At 40.1% G+C, this 23,716-nt stretch overlaps 2 protein-coding genes across 6 annotated transcripts in view; both read right to left on the reverse strand.

The window, feature by feature from the left end:
* The window catches only part of ep400 (E1A binding protein p400), a 31,299-nt gene extending 26,314 nt beyond the window's left edge, over positions 1-4,985 (reverse strand). For all 4 annotated transcript variants that reach the window (XM_042488843.1, XM_042488842.1, XM_042488841.1 and 1 more), the window contains exons 1-4: positions 4,820-4,985; positions 1,526-2,880; positions 1,301-1,408; positions 1,092-1,176 (exon numbers count right to left, since the gene is read on the reverse strand). In XM_042488843.1, coding sequence (XP_042344777.1) covers positions 1,092-1,176; positions 1,301-1,408; positions 1,526-2,845 — 1,513 coding nt within the window. In that variant the 5' untranslated portion in view covers positions 2,846-2,880; positions 4,820-4,985. The remainder of the gene's footprint in view (positions 1-1,091; positions 1,177-1,300; positions 1,409-1,525; positions 2,881-4,819) is intronic.
* A 307-nt stretch (positions 4,986-5,292) lies between these two features.
* Positions 5,293-21,833, reverse strand: ulk1a (unc-51 like autophagy activating kinase 1a). Of its 2 annotated transcripts, none has more exons than XM_042488721.1 (27): positions 21,397-21,833; positions 21,212-21,304; positions 21,080-21,121; positions 18,832-18,864; positions 18,676-18,712; positions 16,603-16,776; positions 15,854-15,927; positions 15,658-15,759; positions 14,513-14,571; positions 13,113-13,195; positions 12,974-13,024; positions 12,788-12,876; positions 12,461-12,617; positions 12,290-12,350; positions 11,977-12,066; positions 10,845-10,970; positions 10,608-10,738; positions 10,205-10,305; positions 9,983-10,107; positions 9,609-9,724; positions 9,178-9,303; positions 8,240-8,394; positions 7,924-8,096; positions 7,711-7,829; positions 6,727-6,884; positions 6,488-6,623; positions 5,293-6,355 (listed from the first exon to the last, which is right to left on the reverse strand). In XM_042488721.1, exons 1-27 carry the CDS (start codon positions 21,484-21,486, stop codon positions 6,312-6,314), a joined length of 2,745 nt encoding a protein of 914 aa, XP_042344655.1. In that variant the 5' UTR covers positions 21,487-21,833; the 3' UTR covers positions 5,293-6,311. The 2 variants fall into 2 exon arrangements, with proteins under 2 accessions (XP_042344655.1, XP_042344654.1); XM_042488720.1 differs by having other exon boundaries at positions 7,924-8,099.
* Between the last annotated feature and the right edge of the window lie 1,883 nt (positions 21,834-23,716).

Consider the following 23,716-nt stretch of genomic DNA (forward strand, 5'->3'; position numbering starts at 1 on the left):
CAAGTCAGAACAAAATGCCATGAAATAACATGGAAGGAAATCAACGAAATGTGAACATGAAGTAAAAAAAGACACTCTTGAGGACGCAACATATGAATTTTAAGATCGATGATTTTGAATTCCCGTTGATGATGCAAGGATGAACAATCGGAGTGGGAAAGACTTGTGAAAGAATGAGAATGGGAAACCAAAAGGACGTATGACACGTGGATTCATAAAATGGGAAAACAAGCAAAACCCATTGGAAAGTGAATTTATTCCCACAGGGTTCCCACTTTCTGTGATCCACTTCCAAATAAGATGAAACTCCATCAGCACGGGAAGGTCTGTCCAAATAAAGATGACGAACAGGAACAAACTTCAGAAAAGAAGAGATGGATAACGACGGGTGATCAACAGTCAAAACAAAAAAGGAAAATCAAATAAGACATGGCATCTTCCCATCGAGTGGCTACTCTTCTTCAGACTTGGATTGTCTTCTTCCCCATTTATCCTGACAGAGAGAGCTGGTGTTGGTACAGCTAAGCCTGAACTTCCTGTGGACTGCTGAGAAATCCAGCACATGGATGAAGATCTGTTTGTTGATGCTGCTTGAAGTTTGTTTGTAGAAGATGAATGTTGTGATTCAGTTTTTTTTAAATCTCCTTAGTTTGAGGAAGGGGCTACGTCCAGCAGCATCGAACAGTACAAAGAACGGCCTGGTAGTAGCACTCCTACCTTGCGCAGTTGGCATAAGCTGCTGGAGTGGAACGCCAGGTGATCCTAAAGGAGGTACACCAGGATGCTGGAAAATTAGCCCATGGCGACCAACTTCAATCCGGGACCTCTTAGCCTGATCTGGGATTTAAAACACACAATACCCTCATAACGCAAAACAAAGCACTCGGCACAGAGCAATGACCTTCGTAAGACCTTACAGGTCACCTCTCCTTCCTCGGGTTAAGACTTCAACACAGAGCGCTAGTAGAGGATGCCAAATATCTAAAAGCAGAAGCAATTAGAGGGAGAAAAGAAAAGAAACAGAAAACAAAGCAAACGGGGAGGAAACAAAGCAACATAAGAGAGACTGAAGTCTACGATCCTTGCCCTACCTGCTTGCACCATGGCCTGTTGCCTCTTAAAGGCATCCATGTCTCCAGGGTTTGTAATGCTGCCAGCAGAAGTCCCTTGGTGTCCCTGCAAAAAAACCCTCAAGGAATTAGTAAAGGATTAGCTATAAAAAACTCTCAGTAGCATTGAAAAGAGAAATAATAGATCATTTCATTGTAATAAGTGCTTAATCAAGTGTTGCCTCTATCACCTGAAACTGCTGCTGAACAGAAAACGCTGCAGAAACATTAGGTGGAAGCTGTGTTGCTATGGCAACTGGTGTCACTGCTTGGCCATCCTTTCCAGTAACAACCTTTACCTGAAAAAGACAACAGTTTTGAAACACAAACGATGTTCATTGGACGAAATGAACGGATAGTTATCTGATGTTAAAATTCATACTTGATCTCATGCTAAGAACAAGTCAATGTGATACCTCATCATTAATGACCTCGGACTGTTCCTCCTCTTCCTCCTCATCTTCAAGGTCCAAGTCGTTCTGTCTCAAGTAAGTATACAAGGGAACACAGGGCTTCTTCTTAAAAGCCACATAGTCCATCATGTTCCCTTGTAGGTGCTGCAGAAAGAAAAGCTCAATCAGGTATTCTTTGAACACTTCTTTCAGGCTCTCCATCTTCTTGGTGTGGTGCTCCAAGCACTGTTTTCTCAGCTGAGCAATTTCTGGTGTAGAAGGAGCAATTTCCTCTAACTTCTTGGGGACCTGCTTCTTCACTGTGGCCACGGCCATGCTGGTGGGTGCAAGGGGGTTGTTGGGGATCCCTTGGGGTGGACTGGTGAGGGATGGGCTCGAGGGTGGAATGGAGGAGGGTATACTGAATGAAGGTGTGGCTGTGGTTCCTACTCCTGCAACCACACCCTGCGATGTCTTCTCAAATATCATAGGGCGTGCCAGCTGTCCTTGAATGATACTGCTGATCTGTGGAGGTAGGTTGGAGGTGGTGATGTGACCAGGACTGCCCAGAGTTGGGAGAGCAGTACCAGTGGCCACAGGACTTTGAGGTCCGAGGTGGTGGATGGTGCCTCCAGTCTGTGAGTGAGGCTGAGAGAGCCGACGTTCCCTCACAGAGCCTGGTGCTCCTGGAGAGGCCAGCTGTACCTGGCCGGGTGTGGCTGGGGCAATCTGGGCCAGTCCTGTTCCCTCCTGGTAAACAAAGTGGCCACTGCCGGATGGACTGCCTAAACTGATTTGCCGCACTAACATACCAGCTTCAACAAATCGCGTTGGACTCTGTCCACACACACTCAATGCTGCTGCAGGCGCTCCAGGCCTTGTCACGCCTTGCAGAGGGACTGGGCTGTGCTGGGTGGGACTTTGGGGTTGCATGGGCTGTGGCACAGGCGAGGTGACCTGGATATAGGAGGATGGAGTATGGTCGAACCTCCACTGAGATGTAGTATGCTGGAAGCCAGGGGATGCTGGGTTCTGGATGGGAAGTGGGGTTAGGGTGATCTGCTGGTTACCAGTCACCATCTGTCCCACATTTTGTAATGTGATGTTCATGTTCTGGCCGGTGACTGGACTACGACTCATGATTATCTGATAATTGGGAGACTGGGGGGCTGAAGGGCTAGCAGCAGAGGAAAATGTGGTCACAGGAGATTGAGGGTGGTTAACTGTAGCTTGTTGCTGTGTGACTGCCATGGTGGGCTGCTGCTCCTCTGCTTCAGCCCCACTGACAGACTTGGATCTCTGAAGCTGTCGTTGCATATTCTGTGATCCACTTCCATGGTGCATTGCGTGAAACTGTTACTATGTCTAAACACAATAATCTGTGGAAAAGCACAACAATAAGTAATTTTTAACTATTGTAATGTGACCTAAAGAGATGACAGTCACAAGGCTGTGTCTGGTATGTCACTCAACTATAGCATACAATAGTAACATATGGTTACATAACAAAAATACACTCAGTCTGCTCCCAGATTTTAATAATCTAAATTATTGCAATTTAAACATGATTCTCTTTAAAACAGCATATAAAGACTATATGTTTTTGTTATCTGTCAGAGTTCATGCCTAACCATTTGTACCAAAGCATTTATCCTTTTAATATCTCTGTGTGTATTAGGTCATTGTCAACAGTGTTGCAACTTATGAACCATTGGCAACATCGTATAATTTTCCATGGTTGTGAAGATGTTACTGATTATTATGTTATTCCTTAATTTGACAAGTAGGTTCTGCAATTTAAGAAAATAATCTAAAACTATTTTTTTGGTTAAAAGAAAATTACAAACATTGTGACAGAGGAATTTCTCAATACATCACCTATTTCTTGTATTACACGTGAATACATCCCCCTATCTTAAAAACATACATACATTGAGATCCAAAGGCTTTTATACTAGGTATTGTGACGTTACATACAGAAGGCAGATTGCAGCTTAACAGCATCTTCATACATATTCAAATGCAATAATTGTGTAGAGCGATGATGTGTTAGTAGCAATGTAGGAAAGGGCTGTTACCATTCAGACCAGAACATACACCTTACAAGCAGTTAATGTTATGTATAAAAAGGTAGGGCTGGGCGATACGGACTTAAAATTATTAGATTGTGATATTTTTAGGCTATCTCTTTATACAAGGTATACATCTCAATATTTTTAAATCTCCTCAAAGGCACTTTATTAACGCTAGCACTGGGAAACAGAACATTAGTTCTTTCTTCTTCTTCTTTTTTTTAAACCAAATTCTCTCTTTTATTTGTCAATTATAGAAATGGCTACTGGTAATATTAACACAATTCCATTTTGATCAATAATCATTCGTAACGTAGTTATAATTACAAAGTGGGTAAATGCTTGTATTAAAACAAGTAGAACTGTCTGATAGGTTAAGAAAATTACATAATTTTACCGTAACCTTTAAAATCAGGGGGGGAAACACAATTTAATCCATATCACAATATAGTAGTATCAAACATCTAAGACGAGATAGGCTCATATCTTGATACGAAATAATGTCTTTATATTGCCCAGCCCTATCAATAGGTTTTAACATTAAACCTTTACGGTAAAAAACTGCAAACCGTCTTTGCACCTGTGCACACTTTTAGGCAAGTACCAGAAAAAAATATCCAACTGAAGGTTAACTCTCCAGATAAAACGTCAGATTGTCCTGTAATGCAAATGGTGGGGTTGGTCTTGTTTACCGCTGGGAATCTGTAAAAAACATTTCAAACCTACGAGATACAACGTTACTGATACCGGTGATCTGTACCGTTACTGTCGACATATTACAGTCAACGGATATTCGAAGTTTATTGTACACTACTCGTTTCTAAACCACAATAACGTCACTATATTAACAATCAAAATTACCCACATACAACATTATTTCTTAGATACTAGCTTGAATGGTCATTGTTTGTTTCAGCGTTAACGTTAGCTACCACTTCCAGTTTCGCTCCGGGGCGTAACGTTAGCTTACGCTAGCTAGTTAGCAGCATTAAAACGAGACACAAATACCTGCGGTTATCAACTTATTTGGGTATGGACTGAGGATTGGGCGATAAATACATTAAAAATAGATTACAAATATTACATTTTAGCATCTACAATAATGCTGTCTATACCATTTTAGCAATTACAATGACCCTTGCTACTGGACGCGTGCTAGCCAATGCTAACGATGTTAGCTTGTTATTGCTAGCAGGCCAGCTTTCAATGAATAAATACATTTTATCACCTCTGCGGTATTACTTACAGGGAATGGGGCTTCTGTGGTAGTTTCATAAATCCTAAGTCATATTTACAATAAGTCACATGCTGTAACAAAGGTTATTCCGCGAAAGAATAAAATATCGATATTGCTAGCGGATGTTCAATGTTTTGAAGCTAATTTCATTCAGCAACATGGCGACCGCGGCAACCTTTTGAGTGACCCGGATGTCGTTCTGTCTCCAGGAAGTGGTAAAACCGAAAAAATAAAATAAAATCTTTTTTTTTTTCGTGTTATCTAAACATAATGATTTTCTGTCATAAGACATTTTTTTGTAATTACCCATAAAAAATAATTAATGCAACCAATAAACAAAAAACACTGAGCTTGGTATTCAGGAGAAGGTGTAACTGGAATAACAATTGTCAACACTGTAAATTAAGTCAGACATTGTGACAAACTAAAAACACAGGCGATTGGTTCAGTATGTAGGTAAAAACAGACTTCAAGTGAATCCATTGTTTTACCAATAAACATTATTTATTTTCATCACACAGTTTGTAACAATTCATTTTGGCAAATCTGAGTTGCAGTCATACAGTACAAGTAGAAAAGGCAATTTCATACATTCTAAATTTCATTTTAACACTAACATTTTCCCCAAATATTTAAAACATAAACTAATGTACTATCAGGCAAAAACCATGTAAAAATTCATTCACAAACTGCAATAACGATTTAACATTAACGCAAACAGCTAGGGGAAAAAAACAAATGTGCACACATACACACAAACAGCAGATAAACATAAACAATGTGGCATGCAGTCATTGTCACTAAAAGTACCTCGTAACTGAATACATCACCACCTAAGAAAGGGCAGTGTTGAATCAGACATTGTAAAACTAAAATTTCACTCAAATGTCAAAGTATACTTATTGCAGTCTATGGTGTAAGTCTAGATGCCTGTAAGACAATTATGCTGTTTGAGGTCAAAACACTTCCATAACACCCACGACTCAACTGTGATGAAAAATGTACAAAAAACGCAGTCACAGTTATACTGTCACTGCTACATATTTGGTCATCTCATCCAAAATATTCTCACTCCTGTTGGCTGGTGAACCTTTACTGTACACATAACACCAACACTTCTAATATAGAAAACAACTAAACGTTTGTTTCAAGTACAACACATTAAAAATCAGACATCAGATCATACAATGTGCAAAACAACACACAGTCTGTAACAAAAAAAAACAAAACACTGAGAACAATTTACCTGATCAAAGTACAATCATAACACAATCTGTCTTCAAGAACCCATCCAAAACAGGACTTCCAGTCTTTTCTGTGCATTTATGAAAAAATTACAGACTGGCTGGTGGGATAAGAGCAGATGCTCCACTGGTCATTTCCCTTAAGACAGATCAAAGTGCTTGTGTGTGTCATGGAGGATCCATCTATACTGACTGCAGATGGATGAAGCAAGATAATGCAGTTGCTGTGGATGTAGTTGTAGAGCTCACGGCCACTGTTAAGTCTGCAGGGCGGACAGGCGTCTCTCGATACACTGCTTACCTGGGAACAGAGAGAGTGTAAAAAACTAATGAGAATCTGGCCAAGACTCGGGCAAGACCACATGAAAAATCCAGTCTTACATAGTCTGATTCTAGTATCTTGTGGTTTTTGTGTCACAGTGTTGCCACATACATTTATCAATGCTGTCAATGTCCTTTTGCTCGGTGATGATTCGGGACAGACCCTCCATTAGCAACACGGCTTTGTGGTAGCGCTGGATCGACGCTGTGCCATTGTGGAACATCTCATCTAGAGCAGCACTCTGTACCTGAATGCAGTGATAACACAGATATTAAGGCTAAGAAAAAGATGCGTACTGAATGTCTGGTTTGAAGTAAGTGTCAACATCGTCTGCTGTGAGGTGAGCTCACCATGTGCACAGTGTGGCTGTAGATGAGCTTCTCCGCTGTGAGTCCGTTGAAGCGGTCTATCAGCTTCTGTTTGTCAAGTAAGAAGGTCTGCAGGCGATGGTTGAGAGTGCGACAGTACGTCACACAGCTCTTGTACAGTTCATTCAGCTTCCTGATCACTGTACAAAATAAGCACAGTATGCACAGACATCTCGTTATTACACCACATGATTCCTACAGCTTAAGGTAAATACAATTTGATACTTTTTAAGACTTTTTTAATGCCACTTTGGATGAAATTTAACACTGATTTTACAATAACCTAAACTGAATTGAAAAAAAAACAACAAAAAAAAAACATGTACCAAGCTTTTTTACAGAGTTAAGAAAAATTTTGCACAAACACTTATTGTAACATAAAGCATTACATTTTTGGTCAAGTGAAAAAATCTGATTTGGTTAGAATTGGGAAATACCGAGCATTGATTTGTGTTTTTTTTTTTTTTTACTGATTTCCTGTGACTCGCTCACGCTATAAATGGGATTATTCCACTGCTTTAATTCCCATCATTATGATTCTTAGAAGAGGAATTCAGCAAATTATTCCCCAAAAAATGTTAACAATTATTTTGCGATTTTACTATGCAGCGTCAGAATAAAACAATTCAGAACATCCTACTCCCAATGTCTTTGCATTTTTTAGACTTTTGAAACACTGATTTAAGACATTTTAACACCAATTAAGGCCTTGTGTCTAGATTAAGGAATTTAATGCCATATAAACTCATTAAGAATCTGAGGGGACCCTGTAACAAATAGAAAGTAACCCCTGTCTTGACACTACAACATGACCACCTGGATGGATCCATCTGCTGTTTTTTGCATTTTTAATGGATTAAATCTTATAGACTATAACACCCAAAAGCTCCATCTTTCAGAACAGCCATGTTTCATTTCGACAAAAGGAGAGTACTTAATACTCAATCCAGATGTCCCTGCTCTCACCTTGTTTGACTGTAGCAGAGGGAAGGAGGCGGCCTTGTTTGATTGTTTCTTTGGCAGTGTGAAGTGCCGATGACAGGAACTCTTCAGCCTTCATGTACAACACTAACTGCTCTGCATAGCTGGAATATGCACATAAGAAACGGAAGTCATTTCCATAATATTTGTGTTGAAACGTGTTAAGATGTGAATGTTAAAAGGCTTCCCGCCTCTCACCTCCATTCTCTACTCAGAAGGCTGATCTGATCTGTTACCAGGCTCTGCTCTAGAAAGGAAACATCCGGACTGCTGATGGCATCCAGCCCAGAGTCCTTAGAAGAAGCCAATTCCATAACACAGTGGACGAAAGCCAAAGTGAAACGCAGTTCGCTCAGAGCATCTGTGTGAGCCTGCTGTGAAAGAACAAACACTGTGAATACTGAAACTGTTCATGTGGAATCTGAATTTTTCTATTTTATGTTCATCTGCAAATGTACATTATATAGTATGTTTGCACCTTTTCATCATATCATATATTAGTATTCGTCTGTACCTCCATCAGTGTATCTTCAGGGAGCTCTGGAGGGTGAAAGACGAGACTGCTGTGTGGTGTAGCATCCATGGCTTCTGTCTCACTGTTTCTTCGGCTTCCTCCGTGGACAAGGCGACTGTTCAGTAGCCAGGCTGAGTTCATGTAGTTGGGGGAGCCTGCATTCAAGACAAATACAGCTCAACCTTAAGCAACTGAAATACAGTTAGTGAAGAGAGCATGGAGGTAACTTATGACACGTTTTATGTTTACATAACCAGGTGGCTCTTATTATGTGTTGTTTATTACCAGCCACAGTGGGGGGCTAGTATTGTTGTTTACTTTGTGAGTGTGTGTGTGTGGCATCACAGCAAACGTGGCCACAGAGAGCTTTTGTAGCAGGAACTACCACAGAAGCAGTTTAGAGTCCTTGTCTGTGTGTAGACAGATTTTGTCGATGTATTAGCGTCAGAACCGTGCAAAGATACAGTCACCAAACTTTACATCTGTGTAGTCCAGATCACAATGATGGCCGAATTTGAAGATGGTAGCGTGCTCACTTTTGTGCCCATCACAGAACAGTCTCTAGTTATAATTTTGATTTTTTCTTTAAACTTCAAAGTGAAAAATCATGATTTGTTCTTTAGCCTGCCCAATTTTCAAACCGTTTATGTCAAATGTTACCTGATTAACAAGAGCTGTCACTGCTTGAATTTTGTATAGATTACTTTAAGTGGGAGAATTGCACCCTACTGAGCACAAGTCAGCCAAAAATGATCCAATAATCTGGAGAAAGCAGGATGCAATAAAAATACAGCCCTACTAAATCACTCATAAATGTACTTTATTAAAGGACTTCTCCAAACCTCCTCCAACACAAGCTAAAATAACAGTTAAAACAAATGCCCTACACAGTGAAAATTAGTATAATGACATAATATTTGGGGTAGTTTAACACCTACCTGAGAGCATCCTTGATATTGTGTAATCAGGAGGAGTGTTTCCTTTGCCTGGAGAACCCATAATGAAGACCGCAGGAGGTGGACTGTCTGAGAACTGAAAGCCTCTATAGTAACCAGTAGGAGGAGCTGTAGGAGCAAGTAAGAAGAGTTTAAGTCAAACTGCAAATATGTTATTGGGACAGTGTAGTCCAGCTGAATTGCAGCCCAGTAAATGACACGGCCATGGCTGTAGATACCTCCAAATATGTGCTTTGTAACTTCTGCATGTTGCAAACACAGCGTTTAAATGCTCATTAACTGTATTAAGTTATGCAATATGTACCAATCTTTGTTAATCTACAACAACAGCTACACAGTCTTAGATACTAACAGACAATAATAAACAGGGTAATTACAAATCATTTGACTGGTCTTATTTGTTTCAATAGTACCTGTTATATCCATGCTTTTGTCACAGTTGAGGCTCTCATCGCTTCCCTCTTCAAAAAGGTGAGCTCCAAAGGCCGCCTTCAGCAGCATGTCAGACAGCCTGCCTGTGCTCAGTGATCTGGACATTTAATACAGCCACAGACACCAGAGAGAGCTTTTAATGTTTCATCAGATGGCGTATCTTTCATACTGTGTGACATCTCTGAGGGTCATATGGGAGGTTTGCATATGAATGTCTCAATTGGATGTGAATTAGTGACATAAACATACAAATTAACATTTCATTCCACCGTCATGTGATTTGCAGGATGTTAAATGATCATATAATGGTAATTGTTATATACATAATAATATATCAATATTATACTATCCTGACCTTTTAAAAGGGCCATTTTTATTGGCTGATTTCACACTGAGGTTGGTCTGGGAAGCAGGAGATGGGTCAAGAGACTGCAGGTCTTGGACTGTCCTGATTCGATTTAGCATTCTTGATTGAACCCGCTGTTAAACAGAACAATGAATGTTTTAAAATATTGCGAGAATTGTGGGACAGACGTACACAATGTTGTGTGGTAATATAGATGTTTTAGTAACTCACCTTGGGACTGGAGTTGTCCTGAATGTCAGGAGAGCCGGCTAGCAGTCCAGTTCTTGTGCTGAGCGGGAGAGTCTGCTCTGAGGACTTTGGGGTCATTCCAACTAGAATACACAGTGTTATAAAGAAGACATCATTAAACCAGGAGACGGGCAGAAGGAAAGTACAGAGAAAATCAAATAGCAACACGTCACCTCAGAACAAGTCCGGGAATGTAATGAACATGACATATTTTAGATGGTGGAATTTTTGTAAACACCCAGTTGACTCTTGTGGCCAACAAGAAGTGACATTGCACAGACAAATTCCCATGTAGCGTGTTAAGCTGTAGGAGTGTGACCTAGAGAGCTGCTGTAAAGAACGCTGCTCAACAAACACTACCTAGATAGGTGAAATAAAAGCCTACCTCGCGGGGAGGACTGCTGTGGTCGGGCCCCTCCAGTTGCCAGTTGTGGGGAGTTGTGGACAAATCCTGGACTTGGAGCTCTACCGCCTCCACATTGTGGGGAGCTGCTGCCAGCACAGCAGAGCGTAGCCCTGATTAACATGAGACATAGTTAGACAAAGGCAAAAAAGAATGGGTGATAACAAACACAGAGCTGGGGTGGGTGCAGAGATGAGGCAGCTGAGCGGCTGTACGTGCCTGGTGGAGCCGTGCAGGCCGACAGATTGCAGGTTCTGTTCCATACGCTGGTAGTTATGGATCTGAGTTGGGACAGGAATGGGCACCGAGGGGCTGCACTTATGGCTGAGGAATTCAACTGGCTTGCTGCATGGATGAAAGAGGAGGCAAAGGAATTAGACACACAGGAACGCACATCAGGGGGTGGTTTTATAAACGTGGAATTTACAAAAAGTAAATGCACATGTTCTAAAACTCTATTTTCTCATATTGGACATGAAATGAATATAAATACTTTTGTGATTTAAGCTCACTCTCAAATTACTCATCTATCTCAGGACACTTTCATCTCTAAAGGGTAAGTTTGATATTTTTTAACCTGAACCCTTCTCCCATGTTTTTGTGTCTAAGTGACTAATGGGAACAAACATTTTTGGCAGTGGTCCACTGCCAACAAACCACTCGGGGCATGTTCACATCATCAATTTACATCCACTTAAAGGTCTTGTTTGTTCTGATACTGACAGGGACAGACTTTTTAAAAAATAAAAAGTACACACTTTTTTTATTTCACCAGAAACAGCCCTGAAATCACCAAACACAATAATTTCAGCGTGTATAACCGCCAACATATGTTCACATCCAACTGGGTGAAATAAGGGTTTAATTAAGATCAAACCAGACTTGGTGATTGTTGGAACAATGGAAAGACCAACCATTATGTTGTTCTTTTCAGAGTTATATTTTGTTTCTGTCAGCTTTGTATGAAGTGTGTTTTATTATGATTAAATTTCTGGTGAGTTTGGTGATGGTGTTTTCGCGGCTGTTTCTAGTTGAACAAAAATGATCTTACTCTTGAAAAAAAAAATCTTTCTCTGTAGGAATTCTTTCCATAATGTTGTCAGACACTTGCAATGGTAATTTGAGTCTGTCAGTGGAAAAACAAGCACTTCAGTGGATGTAAATTGATGGTGTCATATGCCTTAAGTGGTTTAATTGCAGCCTGTTTCACCTTTCGCTCAATACAGGACCCATGTCAAAAATGTTTTTTGTCACTTAGACACACACACACAGGAAAATAGGGACAAGGTTCAAAAATATCAAACTCACCCTTTTACCCATCAAAATCTGAGTCTGCATGGCTTTCTCTTACCCAACAGACTTGGAGGGAGAGTGCAGCAGGGGAGACGGTGGAGGTGTCTTCCCAGCATTTCTAGGACTTCTCTCAATCAGTAATGAGCTCCTAAAAAACGATATTTGATTTGAATACTTCAATTTTCCACAACATGTTTACAAAAATATGTTCTGAATTTTTTCCACAGTCGACCAAAGTTAGAAGCAGAAGCCTCCCTGAACATTAATGTCTGTCACTGAGTCTTTGTATGTATCAAAAAGCATCGTATTCATATTCAGGTAAATTCTTTGCAATTATTATATATTGTGCATGACTCGGGGTGAATACTCACCCGCTGTATATCAGGCAACTCTCAATAGGTGAGTCAACTTCCACTTCACATGTGCACTCGCCTACAAGGCAGAAAAATTGAAATAGTCAGACTCCGTTTGCTGATGTGAAGAGAAACCTGCACATTAAAGAAAAATTCAGATATCTACAGAGTGAGGTTTAGATGTCTTACTGGGAAACTGGGCAGGCACCATGACATAGTCCTCTGAGTAAGATGACATGTTTCTGCTGTCTTGATTGGCTATTTCTTTCAGCAGGAATCCCGGGGTGTCCTGTGTAGGGGAATACAACGCTTTGGGCTGAAGTCGGTGTATTTCTCCATCGGAATGCTACAAGGGTGTAACATAAAGAACAGCTTAATCATACATATATAACTATGAGAAAATGAAAGGAAAGAAACACACCATGAGCTGATAATATTGCTTTAAATGACATTTACATTTTAGTCTTTGACCAAGAGATTTTGTTTCATAAATCTACTACAGAGAGGTGTACACACTTGAGGGGAGGCCAGATGGGATGTGGAGGAGCCGCTGGAAGAACTGCCCGAGCCTGAACTTGGGTAGGAGAGCATGGGAGCTGGAGAGCCTGTCAGAAAAACATAAATTTGCTTGTGTTATGACCCTGGCTATATCACCTTTATTGATTCTAAGCTGTACAGGGACAAATAAGATATAGTCCTTACATTTCTTAGTGGATGAACTCGTCTCCAGGAAAGGATGGTGGAAAAATTCATCTGTGAATATAAATATTTGTGTGTAAGAGAGGCTTTTTAAAATGTTATTATGAATGAAGGTTCTGAATGTTAAAAGACAAAGACTTACCAAAGCCAATGCGGTCTTTGTGGTTTCTCTTCAGCAGCCCCAACAGCAGGTGTCTTAAGTTACTGGAGGTCTCCTTTGGGATGCTGAGAAAATACAAAGGTTTCCCGTTTAGATTAATTTAATAGTCATTAGGATGTCAAAAGTATCAATACTCAACACTTTTTTTGATACCATGTCTTTAAAACTTTACAGTCAGCCCAGGACTTTCGTTTCTTTTTGCCGTGAAACTAAAAGAGGTAGCAAATATCTTTGAAATTCTGGTGTGGTGATTCCCAACAACCCTGTTAGTTGGAACAGTGCTAACATAAATCACGGAAAAAACAAAACACTAATAAACAAAAGCATGATAGAGGGCATGAATTCAGATTATTGGATCATCCAAAGATTTTTTAATATATTGAGTGGGTTCATTTCTATATGCAGCTTTACACAGTGTGATACAGTATGTGTCACCTTCATATAGGGAGAACATGCTCATATTTTGAACTGTGTTTCACTGTCTTTGCATGATGTATCAAAAGAAATAATATTTAGGTCACTTGTGTTTAACAAGCTCAGAGCGACCTGTAAAATGTGTGAATATTTATATAATCTTCAGAGCAGGCATCATGACACTCAGTGTCAGAGCAGACTATGTGTGTGTGTGTGTTTGTTTACGTCCGTGTGGAGCTATGTGGGTCATGTGGAAAACGATAGCCGTGCAGGTCACTAGCTGGCAGCTCGGAGCAGGTTATATATAGAATGACAAGAAAACAACAAACCATGCCTCGTCTTATCACGCGGCTTTATCGCTGCGAAAGATAAGCATGACCACAAGCCATACACAGGCTGGCAAAGAACAGCATAAAAACAGTGGAAAAACAATCCATAAATCCCTCTGAATGCTTTCCAGGTCCAAGTTCTGAGCATGAGGGATTCAGTGCCCGAATTGAATTTAAAAATAGCCAAGAGAACTGATTGTAAAGGCATTTGTTAACTGATATCAAGGCAGAGATATTGTTTCACATGACATGTGCTCATACGGAGAAATATAGTATAGGCACAACACTAGATTTAGCATCATACTAAATTAGATATTCAAATATCAGCTGTGTGAGAGTGGCTGATTGAGAAAGTTCGAGATGATCTGCCCCGTCAGGTGTCTGTATCTGTTTCTTCCACAGTAAGGCTATTTTTAGAGGTGGTGTGGGATTTATTGAGCGATGCATACCCATGTGGTGTGCATGTGCTCATGTTTGCGCTTACATAGGATTCATAAACTGTCCACGTGCACGTCACATACACACAGTCATTCATTAGCAAACTGAGAGCAGAGAGTACAGATCTCCGTGCAATGCCTGTTTACTCTCCTCCCGTGTGTGCGTGCGTGTAGGCGTGGGGTTGTCCTGGGGTGTGCTAACCTGGGTAAGAGGGTCCTGTTGCTTTCATAGAACAGACGGAGCTCCTGCGGTGTACTGGCCTGTAAACACACACATAACAAACATGAGTTACACGTGTAAATGACCATGTGAACACATAGACACATTAACATATGGAAATGAATGCACCTGCATCCTTGAAAAACAAGTATTTAAATAGATGAAAGTGGAAAGTTTGACTATTCATCTGCCTACATCATTACAAATACAAAAAAAAAAAAAAACCATCTAGTTATGCCACAGTGCATATAATCCAAACATAATAATATGTGAGTGTTTGATGATCCCATCAGGGGCAAAGTGGAATGCTCGGAGATGCCAGCAAAACCAGCTAAGTAAACATCATCAGCAGCAGCAGCCGCTAACCTCCAACTGACCCTTGGACTTATCTGAACTCACGGACCTGCCCTGCAAAAATAGAAGCCAATCTTCCCTCTCTTTCTCAGGAAAAATGCATTCAAGGAAATGGCAACGTACTGTAAATAATGTTAAAGGTGCAAGAGTTGAAAACAACAGGAGGTGTCTTCGTCTTTAATGGTTCATATATGGTAATAAAAATGGACTTCAGACAAAGAAGGGGGCCAAAGAAGAGACAAAACATTAGCGTGAGTCTTTACATGAATCATAACTAAGGCAATCTGCGAATAGCAGTTCAACGGTGTCAACTGAGCTGCCACGTGAACATTAGAAAGTAATAGCCAGGGTTGTGAAACAATATTTGCTTTGGGTTGGGAGAAGTGGCTCGCAGCCATTTCCGCATGCCCCCCACTTGTAAACAGGGTGCTTTCATAACAAGTAGTCAAGCTGTTCCAGCATTTTCCAACTAATAACACCGGAGATCAGGGAGAGCGTCACCAAGCAGGCAGGTGCTTTTTACTGGTGGCTTTGAGGATCCTGTTTCTGTGTGTTGTGAAAGGGATGCATCATGTTCAGATGTGTGTTGACAATAACGACTCTGCCCTTTCTAGGAACTAACGCAGAACAATTTCAAGACTATTTGTGATTATGTAAGAGAACCTTACTGAGCTTTTTTTTTGGAAAATTTGCTAAATCCAACCACCTAAACACCTAAATAGAGTGATGTTACTGTTGTGTGTGGGTGTTTTTTTTTTTTTAGTGCCACTCACATGAAATGGTGCCTTCCCAGTCAGACACTGGTACACAATAGTACCTATGCTCCACAGGTCGGCCTTGGCATCATAGTTCTGGGACATGATGACCTCAGGAGCCTGTGGCCAGACAAACACAGCTTACAGCTTAAAGACACGCTGACATTACACCCTGCTGCCGGATGAAACCAGAGTAAGAGATCTTAATACTCACCATGTACATGGGAGAGCCACACAGCGTGGCTGCCATGGTGTTTGTCTGGAGATGACGTGCAAACCCAAAGTCAGCTGGAAGAGAGAGAGGAATAAGGTGAAGGACATACAGTAGTGTATAAGGCCTGTCACATTAATTATCCACTTATCTGGGTCACCAAAACGATCAAGCTTGTTTTCACGTATCTGATTTTATTGCTCAACATAGCCAACATGATGCCAGAGTTAATAGCAGGGTTTTATCTATCATAATGAAGAGAGAGGCGTCTCAGCGTTCTTTCACAGCGTCTAAACCGAATGAACAGAAAGAAATGATGCTGAAACACGTTTTGCTGACATGTCTAGTCTCGCTGCTTCTTTTCTTTCATCCGCTCTCTATGTCAGACTTACACTGTGACTGGGGCTCTGGCAAAACCACAGTTATGTTTTATTTATTCAGGATATTTTAATATTTGTAATATTTTTTTAACATTCCCATTCCAGTGTATGAAAATTCTTAAGAATCTTAAGTTCATTGCTCTTATAAACAGTGCACTTTCATCATTATGCTAATATATTATCATTATATCAGTAGCATGAAAAGGTCTTAAATTGATAATATAATTGCTTAGTGCAGTTATTCCTGGGACAATGTCCAACAAAAGAAGTTAATGCAACAGGCCTACACAGTGTGTGTGTTAGAAACTCCACCATCAACGCATCTTCACAGACATTCAGCTTTTCTAACACTCAGCTGAGTGAGGTCATTACCTATCTTAATGCATGTGTTGATGGGGCTGGACCTGCGCCCCTCTGGGTGGCAGAGCAAGATGTTCTGAGGTTTGAGGTCTCGGTGGAGGATGCCTTTGCTCTGCAGGACCCTCATGGCCTGACCGATCTGCTGCAGGAATACTCGGATAGTATCCTCACTAAGCGTGCCTTTAGCTGCAGGTCAGAGGGATGAAATACATGAGATGATATAGGAGAATGTTAGCAAGACGGTAAATAGAAGGTTCATCATAGTGAATGGTATGTAGATACATGTGAAGAGGTGAAGAAAGCACAGCATTATTCCCACCATGCTGGCCCCAGTTTACACTTTACAGTATTAGACTGATGAATCATATATATATATATATATATATATATATATATATATATATATATATATATATATATATATATATATATATATAGCTATTTTACATTTTATTTCCTGCGTTTAAGTGACTGCTCAAAGACCTTTCGTTGAACAGGAAGAATTACTAATTGTCCGACTAGCATTTTAGTGTCCAGATCTTATTAGAGGTTTAAAAGATTAGTCAATTAATCGGTTTGTAAACAAACAGAACAATAACTAGTTCTATTGTGACTTTTAATTAATTGTTTGAGCTTTTTTTTTTAAGATTTGAGGGTTTTTTGCCTTTCTTAGATAGGAAAGATAGAGTTGAAAGAGGGAGAGCGAGAGAGGAAACGACATGCAGGACCAAACCTTCAGACTTAAACCCAGGACACTGCTAAAGTCTCAGGTTGCCCCTAAAGTGACCTTTCAAGCACAAATGCCAAATATTCATTTGCTTCGGCTTCTCAAATGTGAATATTTTCAGCTTTTTCTAATTTTCTATAATGTTAAAATTCATAATTTGGATTTTGGACCAAAAAAATAATAATAAACTGAGTTTGTCAGCTTGGGCCTTGGGAAATTGCATGATTAACTTGGAAAACAATGAACAGATTGTTAATGATGGAAGTATCTGTTAGTTGCTGCACTTTAGCTTACTTAAAAATTTGATTAACTTTGTTCCTCCACTCTCACCAGAAACTACAAATGTGATGCAAGATGAAGATGCATGACTCTAATCACATCAGTGACACTGTGGTCATAGTTCGTGGAAAAGGAATTTGTTTACAAGGGTCTTCATTTGGATATTAAAGTCGCGACCATCTGACATACTAGCACCCCCCCCTCCTTCCCACTACATTAAGTATTTCTAGCTGCTGTGTTTTTCCACCGGAGCACAGGGGATAAGTGGGTGGCAGATGGGTGAGGTCATGTGGGTGCTCCATGAACCTTGCCAAGTATGACTGAGTGTTGTGCTGCAAATAGCTGGATGTTCCTCCTTGGCAGGGACGAAGAATGGGCAAGTCTACAAAATAAGAGACGCTGGCAAGATGGCAGAATTAGACCGACGATCTACATCAGCATTTAAATAAACACCAATGAGGTCAAATCAGCCTGAGAAAAAATCAGCCGCCAGCTGCATCATCCTATTATGGGCACGGTTTGATACTTGAGGCGGGGGACATTTTCAGCGCGATGGTCTGATGAGAGGTTTTTTATACAGAGAAGTGAAATCACAAGGTGCTCAGAGAGCCAACAAAAAATAAAAGCTGGGAGTTATTTTGCCTGCACATTTTGTACTGCTCTTTACATCATTTGAAGGAAAAATGTGGGAACAAAAAACAAAACCTCATCAAAAGCCAGTTCTAGGGGTTTAATTTTATCTGGGCTAAGCACTTGGCAGTATTAGTGATAATTTACCCACTGACCTGTTGAAACCTTAAACCTGAATTCTGTGGTTGTTCTGCTCTGCCCCCTCAAAATCCTATTATTCCCTCAAAACACTGGAAAAGCTTAGCCAAGCCTCTTACAATCCACACTGACCCGCCAGTAAGCTGCTCCAAACATGTTTACACGTAACAAACTGGACGCTTGATCATATAATGCAACACGAGGAGTGGTGTGAAATGCCCCCTTTTTGGCTTTGACCGCAGGTGAGACAGTAAGCTTCACTGCAGTGAGATGTGAGCTGTATTTGGTCCTGCACGATGCAGCAAACTTACAGTGCAGATACTCCGCCAGGTCGCCTCCATTGCAGTACTGAAAAGATGAGACGGACAGGTCTTAAAAGAAGCTTTGACAACGCTGCTGTGTTAGTGAAATGTGATTTAAATTTTCATTTGCATAGATCAGGCATCATCATTTGTGACACAACTCACCTCCATGACGAGATACACACATCCTCCCATTTCCTGTTGATGAAACCGGATAAAATACGAATTACATCATTTTCACAAGGTATGGGAGGAGGATTAAGACTTTTGCCAGCAATCTATAAGTGTCTAAGCAGCTGTGCCCCTGGTTATACAACAAGTGACACCATTTCTTGGACTGAGTTGACTCTTTTTTTGGCCCATCACCAGCTGCACCTCTAGAAATTCAGAGAACTGCTAACTGAAGGGCCTGAAACTGTACCCCATCATGGCCCCTGCCCAGCTCTGGGCCCCCTGAGTAATCTATAGGAGCCCTCTTAAATTCAGCAACCCGTGTCATTACCACTGAAAAAGTGACATTTCCATTTCCTGTGGAGGAAACCACAAAAAATTCAAATTTTCATTAAGGACTGTACCGATTAGTTCAATCTTCAATCCCAATGTTGATATTTGGATTTTAAATCAACAATTAAATTCGAACATTTTGTTTTTTCTCTATTCATTCTGTTTAAACCCCATATTTCAGCTACACTAATATTAAAAGTATATTACTATTTGTAGAATTAGATGCCATCGTTGGTGTTTTAGGATTGTTTCTGACTTGTATAATCCAAACATTTCCAATAATTCAAGAGCAATGTAAAATCTGAAATTTTAAATTTACTGAAAAGAAAAAAATGTAACAACAAAACATTCTGCTTCAATCCATATTTGGTTGGACTTTCAAAAACAGCATTTTTAAAACACTTTGCTCTCCCACTTGCCACACTAAAAGGGAGCTATGCACCCGTAATAACGGGGCATTCTAGAAACACCATAAATTGCACTTGATTTGATTTTTTTAAAAAAAAGACAAATTAATCTAATCTGATGAATCACTTCATTCAAATCAAGGTTTAATTTTTTTTGGACGTTGGGTGATGACATAAAATGTAAAGACACACATACGAAGCTTCTTTCAAAAACCTCGACGGAACCTTTAAATAAAAAAAAGACATTTGATACAGCCCTATTATAATTTTCAAAGGTTATAGTGTTATACAGTCATGCTTAGAATCTGATTAAAAGCGTATAAAATGACAAAAAAATAAGTCACATTTATTTCATGTAGCGAGATGGAGAATTAGGACGCACACCAAGAATCCATCAGTGTCGTAGCAGCTGTGCCCAAGTGTTACACAACAAGGGACACCGGCTCATTTCTTGGACGTGGTTTGGTCTTTTTTGGCTTGTCACCGCTTGTAGAAATTCTGGGCCACCTGACAACAGCTAACTGAGGGGCCTGAAACTGGCCCCTGTCCAGCTCTGGGCCTCCTGAATCAGCCAGGACCCCCTCCCTAATTCAGCACCCTGCTTCATTACCATTGAAAAAGTCACAGAGTGGTGAGGTGACATGAGGTGAGAATTAAGGGTGAGAAGTTTAGAGTGTCAGTCAGTCCCACCTGATTGAAGTATGAGTGCGGGAACAAGTTGTATCTTTTTATCTTTAGTTACATCATAAAGTTAAACTCAGTAGAGTGTGTTTACCCCTTTTACTATGGTAAAAAATAAACCTTATGGCTAGGACAATATAGTAAGCATCACTATGAAAAAATTTTAAAAAAGCAGAGACAGGAGGCTGTACTTATGCCAGGTAAATAAACAAAGTGCTGTCTACACAGGTCACCTGCAGCCTGACCTCAAATGCATCATCTTAAGTCATTAGCTTTGCATGTTGGTGTGTCTGCAGTAAGACGCCACTCACTCTGCGTTTAATAAGCCATTGTTTAACCGGCTGCGTCCTGCCATCTGTCAGGAAAGATCAGCACGCTCCTGTCTGGCAGGTGTCAGTAAGGTGAGAAGAGGAAAGCACACACGCTCACGCAAACTCACATCAAGGCAAATGTTTTTTTGCCTGTGCTGCGTGTGACTTCTCTAAAAGGATATTCATTCAGTCCATCGCACACAAGTGAGAAATCAATACCATGCTCAGAAATCTGCCATACACCCACTCTTTTAGAATAATTTCTTTGAAGAAAGAAAACTTCCATTTAATATAAACTACAGATGCGGTTCAGGTCATTGAGGTCGCCCTGCCTCACGAAAAACTACAACATCCGCACAGCCAAATATGTATCACGTGAGCAGGTGACGTTCAATGTTGCGGCAACATGTCATCATTTGCAACATGTGGCAGCAAGTCATCAGTATTGCACGTGTGTGGTTATTGAGAATAGATCTGTGATGATGTGTGTGTGTGAGGAGAGATGTTTACCTGATAGTCAAGTAGTCTGACAATATTTTCATGTTTGAGTTCCTAGAAGAGATGGTTAAAAAACATTTTGGTTAAAAAGTACACAGAATGATTTGCGTAACTTGTGGCTACAATAGAAAGTCAACTTATTACCTTCAATATTTTGATTTCTTTACCAAGCAGAGACTGGGATTTGGCCAAGTTTTTCTTGTTGATACATTTCACAGCAACTATCCAGTCACGTTTCTTGAAAAATGAGGACAAAAGCAAGATATAAAAACACCACTTTTACATTTATCAACAGTGACAAGACACATTTACCTCAGATATAAAGTTACCTCTTTATGTCTGCCCTTGAACACAACTGCAAAGGCACCGTGACCAATCAGGTCTTTCCTGTTGAACTCAAACTTCCCAACAGACTCCATGGATGATGAAAATAAAGGCGCTCAAATATCCGAGCAGGTTCAGGAGGTTGATTTTCCTACTGAAACAGACGTACAGTCCCACGACACGTCCCTGGTGCCGGTAAATCCCATTTCATTGATGGAAAATACTGTCTTCGCACGTGACAAGCTTCATACACGTAGAAAGTAGAGATGATAGCATGACGAAGTTTCTGTCAACAAAAAAAAGTTGAAAACAACATGCGTAGGATAATAAAAACTGTATTTAAATACGATATTAACGACCCGCAGTGCTTATTTAACGAGTCAAATGAATCTCTGTTACTTGTCTAAAGCCGGTATAAGTTAAAGCGCAAGTTAGTGTTGTCAAACGCTGTTTGTTTTCAGACACTGAGCTCAGTTATTATTGTCTTACTCACCTTTCTACCCATACGCCGGAGTTATTCATATCTCATGACGCGCATGCGCAAACAGACAGACAGTGGTTTGGGTATGGCGCCTTCAGGGACCCCTCGTAAATTCTAAAATCGATGTCTTAATTTGGCTGAGACTTATTTTTAAACGCTACATCAAGAAGACAGCATTTTCCAAAAGAAGTGTGATGGTGGCTGGTGTTTTTATTTTAGGTTGTCTAACAGCTCAGTGTATTTTTGCTCTTGTGTGCACGATTCCTATTGTACTTTTATCGTTTAAAAGCTGTTTACAAAATGCACAAATCAAACAAAGATCACAGAGATATTCCAAAATCAATCATAAACAGTATTACACATAGATGTGAATCCATCACGCCTGCCTTCTCTCCACCACCACCTTAACATAAGGCCCAGGGGATCAGTGATGGTTCCCATAACAGAGTGAAAAGACTCAATTAAAGTTCCTTTTGAAAGATCAGAATAAATCAAGAAATGCCCCCCCCTTTTTTCTTTTTTTTTTAAAATAATCTGTTTAGGCCTAGTGCACTGGAAAAATGCATTTTAGGGTCCACTGTCTGATGGGATTGTCATTTCTTTTGTCTGTTTTGACAACTGTCATGTACCCACATTGAAACAGGTTTTATTCACTGGTATCGTTCCTTCTACTTATGAACTACAGTCTTATCTCTTAATGTGCCTCCAGTGTAAGTGAGCTTGGGTTGCGCATATGGACACCTGACTACTGTTTTAGTACAGAGATAAAAAATGAGAACCTGTCCTTTAACACTTTGAAGAATTAATTGTCGATGACGTCTTTCTGCATTTAGTTGTTTGCAGGATGTCTCTGTATCAGTCAGACTGACAATAACTTTCATTTTGGTCGGCAACTCTTTAAAGTCATCCTTACCATGGATTCATATGTGCGTGCATACACACACACACACACACACACACACACACACACACACACACACACACACACACACACATGCACACACACAAAATCCAATTCAGTACTGGCCTCCAACCAACACCAATGTGAACATGATGGTAAAAATAATGTACTAAAGATGACACTGATTTCTGATTTCTTGTCATAAACATTTTATAATAAAGATAATTGGAAGCACAAACCATAGTACCATAAGACAACAATCACTCAGGGCAATACAAGCATAGAAATACTGAATTTTTTTAACTTTAAATCTGACATTAATAGTGAGCGCAGAGTGACTTACAGTAAATCCTGTTTTAGGAAAACTTAATGTTGGTACAGTGTAAGATCAATGACATTTTGAATACTGTCATCTCCTTCCATTCTCACAGTATGATAAGAAAAAAAAGCAACAACCTTATCAAGTCCCTCTGCTGTAGAACACGTTTCACTGTATTGTAGAAAAAAAAAGTATGAAAATGTAAAAAGGAATTGGTGACAGAAATAGCTAAAGACACCGTAAAACTTCACAGAATTGTGTCCAAAGCAAACAGTATCCACTCTTTCTCAAAAAGGGTTTCTGCAGACATACCAGTCCATTTCAAGAGAGGAACACACACAAATAGACACAGAATTTAAACACAAGAACATACTGATTGTTGAGCTGTGACACTTTGCAGAAAATATGATAAAAGAACTCAATAAATAAATACATAGTATCAGAATTACATAGGGTCTAAATCACTGTGACTTCTTCCATTGTTATGCAGTCGTGTTGTCCTGTCCCCAACATTGGATTAAAGCTGTTTACATCGGGTGAATCTCGGCAAAGTTCATCCATGTAAAATGAGCAATTTGTCCACTGTGATGTTGAATACTGAACAGCTGGTGAAAACATTATGTT

Source organism: Plectropomus leopardus, chromosome 6 (assembly GCF_008729295.1).
Source record: "Plectropomus leopardus isolate mb chromosome 6, YSFRI_Pleo_2.0, whole genome shotgun sequence".
Classification (NCBI taxonomy): Eukaryota; Metazoa; Chordata; class Actinopteri; order Perciformes; family Serranidae; genus Plectropomus; species Plectropomus leopardus.

What these genes read in the sequence shown, in the direction of transcription:
- ulk1a (XM_042488720.1), bottom strand. Translation starts at nt 21,486, where the DNA reads ATGGAGTCTGTTGGGAAGTTTGAGTTCAACAGGAAAGACCTGATTGGT. An exon ending in AAGAAATCAAAATATTGAAG is followed by an intron (nt 21,122 to 21,211) that starts GTAATAAGTTGA and finishes CATCTCTTCTAG; the next exon opens with GAACTCAAACATGAAAATAT. An exon ending in CTTCTGAGTAGAGAATGGAG is followed by an intron (nt 7,830 to 7,923) that starts GTGAGAGGCGGG and finishes TGCATATTCCAG; the next exon opens with CTATGCAGAGCAGTTAGTGT.